General features: G+C 37.1%; 1 protein-coding gene across 1 annotated transcript; it reads left to right on the plus strand.

The window, feature by feature from the left end:
• Positions 1 to 2,616: 2,616 nt before the first annotated feature.
• On the plus strand, positions 2,617 to 9,958 carry LOC120435325. Its single transcript, XM_039604699.1, has 4 exons — positions 2,617 to 2,805; positions 3,693 to 3,753; positions 3,867 to 5,002; positions 9,938 to 9,958. The coding sequence occupies exons 3-4, from the start codon at positions 3,875 to 3,877 to the stop codon at positions 9,956 to 9,958; spliced, it is 1,149 nt and encodes a 382-aa protein (XP_039460633.1). The 5' UTR covers positions 2,617 to 2,805; positions 3,693 to 3,753; positions 3,867 to 3,874.
• Positions 9,959 to 10,277: the final 319 nt, after the last annotated feature.

A 10,277-nucleotide genomic window follows, 5' to 3' on the forward strand; every position in this document is an offset into this window, starting at 1 on the left:
ATAAATCCCACAACAATGATAGTGACATTTTCTGAAAGCCAGCAAAAATACCTACGTTTTGATGTATAATTTGTGGAAGTTGAGTGAAAATTGAGGAAGTAGCAAGAAGTTGTTCGGACATGAAGAGAAGACTGCGAAACCTACAGTGGCACACTGGAAGCCAAGTGCATAGCAACCATAACAACGCATGTATTTTCTGAAAAATCACAAAATGAAACTCAAAACTTAAAGAGGGATAAGATGAAAACGATAACAGATATGAAAAAGCTGAATCATTAATGAATAGCCCAATAATTTGTGAACATTTTAAAGTTTGAATGGTTGTTCTAGGCGAAAGTATGAGAATGTAGTTAAGTTTCAAAAACAAGCAAGTTTTAGCAGAATTGTGGAAGTTTTCCATTCATTTCAATGGGACAAAAAAAAGCATAAAAAGCTTAATATTTTAAAAAGTATAATAGCATAAAATACCAAAAGTCATAGCCATCATTAGCAGAAATAGCAGAATAGTTTAAAATTTGAACGGTGAAAATCGGCTGAAAATTGTTAAAGTAGTTAAGTGCCAAAAAACGTACAAAAAGTGGCAACTAGAATAATAAAGTATAAAGAATAAAGAGAAACAGGAACTCAATAGTGTGGATGCATAAAGCATCCACACAATAAAGAGAAACAGGAACTCAATAGTGTGGATGCCTAAAGCATCCACACAATAATAAAGTATAATAAAGAATAAAGAGAAACAGGAACTCAATAGTGTGGATGCCTCCAGCATCCACACAACTAGAAAAATTTGCATTTCCTGCGAAAATGCAGTGTGGATGCTGTAATGCTGAAGCTGTCTGCTGAAACTAGCTGAAAAAGCTGAAAAGTTGCAGAAATTGTAAAAACTTTGCAGAAGCAAAGGAACTTTGCTAAAATGTAGTGACTTAGCAGAACTGCAATATCTTAGAGGAAACATAATACTTGGCAGAAAAACAATAGCATAGCAGAACTTAGCAGAAATATTGTAACTTACCAGAAACACGATAACTTGTCAAAAATACAAGAATTTAGGAGAAATTGTATAAGATAACAGAAAGAATATATTTAGCCAAACATTCTTAAACATTACAGAAATACTATGATTTAGAAAAACAGTACAACATAGCAGAAAATGCTGTGATTTACCAGAGACACTGTAATATACTATGAATATTTTAATTTTATATGAATATTATGTTTTAACAAAAATACTCCAGTTTAGCACAAATATTATAACATAGCAGAAATACTATTCTATAGCAGAAATGCTATATTTAGAAAGAAAAAAATATAATATAGTGGAAATACTATGATTTAGCAGAAATCCTACAATATAGCTTAATAACAATGATTTAGAAGAGATACTATGATTGAGCGGAATAGTAATAACTTAAGTGAAAATATTGGAAAGGTAAAATGACAAGCTGAATAAAAGGAACATGGTTAAGTTCGCTGAAATCTATTTGTTATTCACCTGTGAAAAAATAAAACAAAAATACATTTAGAAGAAAAACAAATAAGAACAGTCAACAGATACATAAGAAATCAAATATAGATACACAAATGTACAGAGAGAGACACACAGGCAGGGTCTATGCCAGTCAACCAGTCTGAATATATTACATTTTGATCCAACAATGAGATGCTACCCTAAAAAGGGTCTTTCTGTGTATCTCTCTCTCTCTCTCTCTCTCTCTCTCTCTCTCTCTCTCTCACACACACACACACACACACACACACACACACACACACACACACACACACACACACACACACACACACACACACACACACACACACACACACACAGCAGCAGCAGCAGCAGCAGAAAGTGAACAGGGGCTGTTAACAGCATGTTTCTAGGTCAGTCTTGCAAGCCTGGGAGCTGCTAAATTTGAATCCACCAATCAGAGAGGCTGTGTGCTTTTTCCCGCCAAAACTGGTGCACCAAGTGCAGGCTTTTACACATGCAGCACAGAGAGAGACAGGATTTTTGCAGTCTATTTCTCATAGTGAGAATTCCCCTCAAACAAACAGCCATGAATTTCTAACCGTAGGGGCTAAAACAGTCATTCTTAGAACATTTTATTCAGAAGACATGGGAGAATCTTGAAATGTTGACCATTTAAAATAAAATATGAAATATCATAGATATATGACATAGATGATTGGTTGTCTTAGGAGCCATGATTGCCCCAATATGCAAGTTTGAATGTGCAAGGCCTAAGATATGATTGGCTGGCTGGGAAGTCATGAAGGCAACAATATGCAAATTTGAATGTGCCAGGCCTCAGATATGATTGATTGTCTTAGAAGCCATATAAAAAGCAGTAAAACTGTACTATGATTTGGTAGAAAAACTATAATTAATCAAAAATACTATATTTGGCAGAAATACTATTTTTTAGCAGAAACACTATATTTAGCACAAATCTTATGAAATAGCAGAAATAGTATGATTTAGCAGAAATGCTGCACTCAAAAAAGTCAACTAAGGCAGTTGTTTGATTAATTCAATAGACATTTGTCTATTTAACATGAACATATTGAGTTTAGGTTTTTAAATCATTATCAGTTGTTGGTTTAACATAAAATAACAAAAAATTTAATGAACTAGATTTGCATTCTTCAGTTCAATTAAATGTAATTATTTTAAATCAACAACTCTAAAACCGATGCCTAGTGCGCATGCTCAAACTTCCCAGAAGTGAAGAGGCGGGAACGCGGAGAAAGTTATATGTGTTCAGTGAACTGCCGTTTCCCTCTGCGGATTCTTCCACAATACAGGTAAGTAATAAATAACTGAAAATATCTTAGTCAAACGAAGTTGTTCCGTTGGTTAATTGTTTAACAATGGTTTTAATTCCAAATTGTCATTAGACAGCGGGAGTGGAGCAAATACAGTGAAAATCGGGTATTAGACGGTGCCAATCGGTACCGTCTAATACCTGATTTCTAATCCGCTCCGGCTATATTTATATTATTATTAGCATTTCCACTTCATTGCTTTTCTTTTTTTTTTTGTTACCCGTTTTTGCAGTTAGTCTTATAGTGTTTTTAGCGGTTATTGATATGTTTAGTTCAATATCTAACACGTTTGTAATTCACTTTCAAAGTAAATGAAGTTAGCTAAAGCTAGTATGGTTGTCTCATTAAACTTTTACCTAGCTCTGTTAGCATTCACTTTGGTTTTAACTGACGGTTATTGCAAGACATGGTCTTTCTTCACTTTTTTTTATTAGCATTTGCATTTCTTCTTCTTTCTTTCTCTTTCCTTTTTTTAAGCATTCGGCTTTTCAGCGGTAATGCAAGTTAAACTAACATCTTGCGAGTTGCTAAATATTAGCTGTGTCTAAATTCAGGGCTGCATCCTTCGAATTGACTTGAACGCCTAGTGCATGGGAAAAAGAGCATGAACACGAGGTCAGAGGAAAAGGCAATGGCGGATATTTTTGAAAATTGCCTGGCGGACCTTTACCGCAACTACCAGCATCTTTATTGCATAGTGTGAAACACTGCTATTACATTTGGCAACAGATTGGATATTTATGTGAATTTTATATTGCACGAGGTATTTATATGTATTTGTATTTTTTTATACATTTGCAACAAAGTAAAAAAAAATCCACTGTGGAATTTTTATAAAATAATTTTGTCTGTTTTCTTTACCATAGTAACATCACAAAGAAAGCTGCCCCCTTTTTCTGATTGTTTGTGCCTCCTCTTTAATACATGGTAAGTTTTTACCATCATACATTTTTTATGATAGTTTTATGATTTAATCAAAGTGAAAAAAAAAAGGTGCCAATAAAACCATCCTTAAAACTGCTTCTCTTTTTTTTTTTCAGTGACTTGTATGTGGCAGTGCAAGCGTTGTTCCATCAGGGAGAGTAGTAGGTACAAATTATTGAAACACTGTAGATTACATCACCATTATGGACCCAGCCAGCGTTATCTTTGTATATATGTAAATTGTCCATGCACATTTAAGACTTGGTGTGGACTAAAAACACATGTTTACAAATGTCATTCTTCTCATTTTAAACAGACAGCTGTCAGTTCAGTCACTTTTAGGTGCGAGTTATGTGACTGCAGTGACCTTACCACAGAGAGAGATTATTTTGGACATATTGGATCACATTTACGAAATAGTGAGACAGTAACTTGTGTATTTTCAGGCTGCTCTTTCAAGACAAATATCTTTGGTACATTTTATTCACACAAAAAGAGGAAGCATCATTCAGATTCACTTAAAGATTTCAAGGTGGGTTTAGTGGTGTGTTTTGACTCAGCACAACATTCTGATGACCCTGAAGGTGTAGGTGCTAGTTGCTCTGATTTTTTAGATCCTGAAGTTGGAACTGAGTTGGTGTCAGGAAGTAATCATTCCACTGAAAATTTGACAGATCTTGTTGAACAGAAAATAGCTGGGATATTGTTAAAATTGGAACATATATTTCAAATTCCAGCTACAGCAGTAGATGGCTTGGTGGAGGAGTTGAGTTTTTTGTTAAGTTCTGCTTGTACTTCAATCACAAAACGAACAGTTGAAGAGGTATTCAAGAGCCATAACCTTCATATTGGTCAGGCTGTTGTTGAGGAGCTTGCCAATACAGTGTGCATTTCTAACCCTGTATCAAAAATTTTAGCTAAGTGTGGTCCTCTTGGAACTTCATTTAAAAGAAAACAATACTATAAGCATAACTTTAGGGTCGTAGAGCCTGTTGAGTACATTTTATCTGTTGATCAACGAAAGTCATTTCAGTACATTCCTTTATTAAAGTTATTGCAAGAATTATTGAGTCATAATCACATACTTGATAGAGTGATTGAGCAACATATAGGACAAGAAAAAAGTGAGAATTTGGCTAATGGTCTGAGTGTTTACAGGTCTTTCCGAGATGGCAAGCACTTTAGAACCAATAGCTTTTTAGCTGTTGACGTGTTGAGAATCTCCATTACACTTTACATCGATGATTTTGAGGTTTGCAATCCTCTTGGAACCTCACATAAAAAACACAAGCTTTGTGGTATTTATTGGGTCTTGGATAATTTGCCTCCAGGCTCTCATTCAGCACTCTCCTCCATTTACCTAGCTGTTCTTTGTAAAAGTGACGATTTAAAGACATTTGGGTTTGAAAAGGTGTTGGAACCCCTGTTAAAAGATCTTATGGTCTTGGAGCAACACGGTGTGTTTATTGCTCAGTTGAATGAGTTTGTTAAAGGCACTGTAAATTGTGTAATAGCTGATAACCTAGCTGCTCACGGGCTTGCAGGTTTTGTTGAAAATTTTTCTGGGGAACACATATGTAGATTCTGTGTCGCAAAGAAAAATGAAATTCAGTTTTTGACTGCAGACGTTTTTGAGTGTAGAACACGTGAACTCCATTTGGCTCACTTAAAATCTGCATTGGAAACCTCAAGCTTGTGTTGTGGGGTTAAACGTGACTGTGTTTTGACTAAAAGTCTCTCTCATTTTGATGTTATTGCAGGCTTTCCCCAGATATAGTACACGATTTTTTTTGAGGGCATTATACCTGTAGAACTAGCAGAATGCTTGGCTGTTTTGATCTCCAAAAAGTATTTCACCTTAGAAAAACTTAACAGTTCAATCCAAAATTTTGACTACAAATGGGGAGATAAGACAAATCGTCCTCACGTCATACCACATACCTACTCAAAGAAAAAACATATAGGGGGGAATGCACACGAAAATTGGGCTCTGCTTCGCTTGTTGCCTTTTATTATTGGTCCCCTTGTTCCTGAAGATGAACAGGCCTGGCATGTTCTTTTGGATCTCAAGGATATAGTGGAACTTGTTGTTGCCCCTATCCACTGTGATGAGTCAATATCATATCTTGAGTTCAAAATCAGAGAGCATCGGCAGAGATACAAAGAACTTTTTCCAAACAGCCGTATTCTTCCTAAACACCATTTTGTAGAGCACTATCCTGTCATGATACGTCTCTTTGGACCTCTCGTTCATAAGTGGACAATGAGGTTTGAGGCCAAGCATAGTTTTTTTAAACAGGTTGCTCGCCACACCAACTGTTTTAAAAACATACCTCTCACACTTGCCAGAAAACACCAGCTTGTCATTGCTCACCATTTGCATATGTCTGATGAGAAAAAACAGTTGGTGGTAACTAATGTTTCATCAGTGCCTATTGATGTGCTCCAAAGTGACATTGCAGCTGCTTTTAACCAAAGGCTTCCAGATGAAACTGATGTTCACATTGCGAAGAATGTGTCATACAATGGTATGAACTACAGCAAAGGAATGATTGTTATCCATGGAGAGTCATTTGGTCTGCCTGAGTTTGCTGAAATTTTGCAGCTCTGTGTTTTGGAAGGGAAGTTGCATTTTTTTGTGAGAAAGATATCTGCTTGGTATAGGGAGCACTTTAGAGCTTTTGAACTGAGCACGTCACATGTGAGGGAGGTGGCTGTCATTGCACATGAGGAACTGGTTGATGAATATCCCTTAGCTGCCTACTCTGTTGGAGGACTGCGTCTGGTTACTCTAAAGAGATCTGTGACTTTTCTTGGAAAACAAAATTAATACTTGTAAGTATTTTTATTATTTTTCTTACCCTATAGCATTTGTGAAATTGTCATGCTTTTGATTTGGTCTGTTAGCTGTTGAAAATAAAACTATTTTAAAATGAATTGTTTATGTATGTATTAGAAAACTAAGATTTTTATTTCAAAACACAACAAATCAAACAAAACTAAAGATTTGTTGAAAATTAAATTTTCTGAGTGAAACCTGTTATGATTTGGTTGATTAAAGTATTACAGAATTTCTAATTCCACCATATTGTTTTCACTGTGAACATTTTCATAAACACAAGATAGTCTTCAGCAAATAATTCCTTCCCTACAACTTTGTTTGAGCCACCCAAATTTTACCAAATCATTTGTGCCCTTGCCTCACCTTGTCACCAGACTTAAGACAGGTCCATATAATTATGAAAGTGTATAATGTTTACACATAGCATGCGTCGTCTCTCATTTGTACTTTACTGCAGGATGATGATATTAAGGATAATCGGAATATATAATGGATGGATGGATGATGATGATATTCCTGTTGTTTCCAAAAATCTGCTTTTGAAGTACAGTGAATTTTGCAATATATTAAGTAATTACCTGCCAGCGTCTGTCATCCTCTACAGTATTGCAGCAGCATCATCATAACTTCTTTTTGCTGTGTTTTTCTTTTTTTCCTTTTTTCTTTTTTTTTTTAGTTGGAATTAAAGTATTCATTCTACTGCTTATGTCTCTGGGCTGATGTAGCCTCAGAAAGCTCTTTTTACATTCTAGTCTAAACAGATAAGAGAAATTGTGTTTTAACCTTTAATGTATTTCTGCTTTGTTTTCACAACAAAAAAACTTGTATTTTTAAAGTTGCACAGAAGTGCACAAGGGTCCCTAATTGTTGCTTGTTGATATGCCAAACGGTGTCTTTTTCTAAAAGAATTGCTGATATTTTCAGATCTTCAAAATGAGCGTCACCCCTAAGACTGCGGATAATCCTGGGTGAAGATGATGCCAGGAAGTTGATTCTTCCTGCAGGGACACCGGTCTCAATTGAAGATTTGTGCCACACAGTAAAGACAAGTTTTGGATTGCAGCAAGATATTCGACTTCAATATCAAGATGAGGACTTTGGAAATGAGTTCATGAATATGTCAGATGTCTCAGAAGTAAAGGACAAAGGCACCCTTAAGGTGATATTTTTGCAAAGCCCACAGGAGGAAAATGTAAGAACTTCTCAAAGCCAAGCAACAGAGTCTGTATCCATCTCCTCTGCTGACACAGATGATACAGAGCCCATTTCATCTTCAGGTTCTTCATCATCCTCAAGGCACTGGGTTTGGCCAAGTGTCTTCACTGTACCACAATTTAGCTATGAGGCAGAATTTGAACTCGAGAAGGCCAACACTGCCTGCGCCAATGGGGGAACTCTATTGAACCCTTCACCAAAACTGAAATCCCAAATTCTGGAACGACTGGCTGAAGAAATATACAAATTCAAAGCCTACCCAACAGACAGTGATCTGACTGATGTTGCAGAAGCTCTTGTGAAAAAGCATCCTTGCCTTAGAGAGCAGGGGTCTTTCAGTGGCTGTTATGGGTGGAAGATTAGCCTAAAATATAAAATGGCTAACCTCCGCACCAAACTGAGAGGCCTTGGATGTACAGAGGTGACCATAAACTCCATCAAAAACAAGTCTGGTGACAACCGTCAGGCAGCCTTCAATGTGAAGAAACCCAAAAGAGCTGAAGTTAACTATTGTCCACAGCATCCAAAAGGACAGACATCAGAAAGTCTGGAACAGGAAAGAGTTGCAATTCTTTCTGAGTTGACTAAAAGAAATAATGACTCTGTTGTGAGTGCGAAAATGGAGAAGACTTTCTCATACAGAAGGCAAGAAGTTCTTCAGGGTCAGCCGATGGTTGCAGACTTCAAAAGCAGATGGCCAGCTCTGTTCACTGCGAGAGAGGCAAGTGTGGTTAAAATGCATTTGGATGTTGCATGTAATTTATGTTTTGTAGTCCAAAACTAAAAGTACTATCTGTTGTTGGTTCCTGTATCCCTGAAAATAGTAATGTGAAAGAGTAAGTACCATTTAATTTAGGTTTTCAGGACATAAGAATCATCGGGATCCTACCTCGTCATAAAATGTTGTAAATACAGCCTCAGATGGCATTCTGTTAACACTTAAACCAAAACCTCTACTGTTATACAGGTAGTCTGGTCTGCTTTTTTTACAGGTCTACATTGAAGAGACATTTGTGCATTTGTTTTTTAAGCCTCTTTTAGAAGACGCAACGTAGCGGCATATCAGAGTAATATTCCCGCAATGGTGTGTCTTCTAAATGTGCCACTATGCCTTGGCGAAACGAGATATTGCTGCATTCTGTGCCTGCAAGCTTCATAGTAATATTACCGCAATTTTGCTTCAGTGCTGGACTTGTGAATGAAGTCTTTGCGCTAGAGAGGGAGGTCTCCTGATGACATATGGAATGTGTGCTGGCCTCGGCTGACCAGGACATTCTCAGCTTTACCCACAAACGTTTATCAACCCGTGATTTATTTTATTTGTTTTTTTACACAGAACGGATCAGTCTAATTGAGTGCTATGACTTTTCCTGGGTTCAGTGAATGCAACAGAGGCATGACTGTATGACCGATCAGACAGGCGTTGTGCTAAAACGGAGAATCCTCCACACTTTGTCAGACAGCTGGAGTTTAATCTAAGCTACCATTATTTAGAGTGGTCCCGAAAGAAAAGCGGGACTATTCTCCATCGTGTTTTAAAGCAGGCACTGCGTCCGTCTGCCTCTTGCCTTCCTAACTGCAGCTCCTCGCCACAGACGGCTCATTGCACATTTTCTCCAGCTTGTAACTAACGGGTTAATTTGAGCAGCAGCATACATCTCGAAAACACGCTCGATGGTTAAACATATGCACAGCAGTATCGCAAACATGTGGATCGCTTTCCTCTGAGGGTTTCTTAATATCTGTATTTATTGAAGTTTTTAAAGCTAAAGTGATTTTAATTTAGTGTGTCATATTAGAAATGATTATAGGTTATTGCTTGAATGTTTATAGAACTGTTTACCGGTCTCTTCCGTCTGATGCTGTATGCGCAACCCTGCACGTCACAGCCCGCCCCTAGACCCTTTTTTTATCCCGTCATGGCTTAATCTTTTGTGAAAAGCATCTGATGGCAGCATATTGCAGCCACAGCTAAGATGTTATAATTGACCAAAAGCTTCTCAGAAGCCGTCATCGATGACAGCACTGATGTCTGCATGGTCTTCTAAAAGCAGCTTTAGTCAGCTTGGATGCGAAGTGAGTGAAATATACAGTTGAGTTTTTAATCAATGTATTTGTTCTCTTTTGCAGATTGACAAGGAGTTTTTATGAGTCACCACAAAGCCTCTGCTATCCACTTTCTTTGCCGAGCTTGACCAGTACGCGCCACGCTTAATGGAAATCTTTCTGAGCAAAGGAGGGACACCTGGAAAGAAAATAAGAGGTCTCATGCTTGCCATCTCCAAGGTTTGTATTAGGATTGAGTAGACTTTGTCATAGGCAGCAAAAATAACTTTTATTTGGAGATGAAGTTGTCATTTTGTCTGGCTTAACAAATGGTACATGCCAGGTTCTAACCTAAAGAATAATTATGCAAGTTAACTGGTTACCCTAGCTTTAAGAAAAACAACCTGGTTTTGGCTCATATTAT

Source organism: Oreochromis aureus, linkage group 20 (assembly GCF_013358895.1).
Source record: "Oreochromis aureus strain Israel breed Guangdong linkage group 20, ZZ_aureus, whole genome shotgun sequence".
In the NCBI taxonomy this organism is placed as follows: domain Eukaryota; kingdom Metazoa; phylum Chordata; class Actinopteri; order Cichliformes; family Cichlidae; genus Oreochromis; species Oreochromis aureus.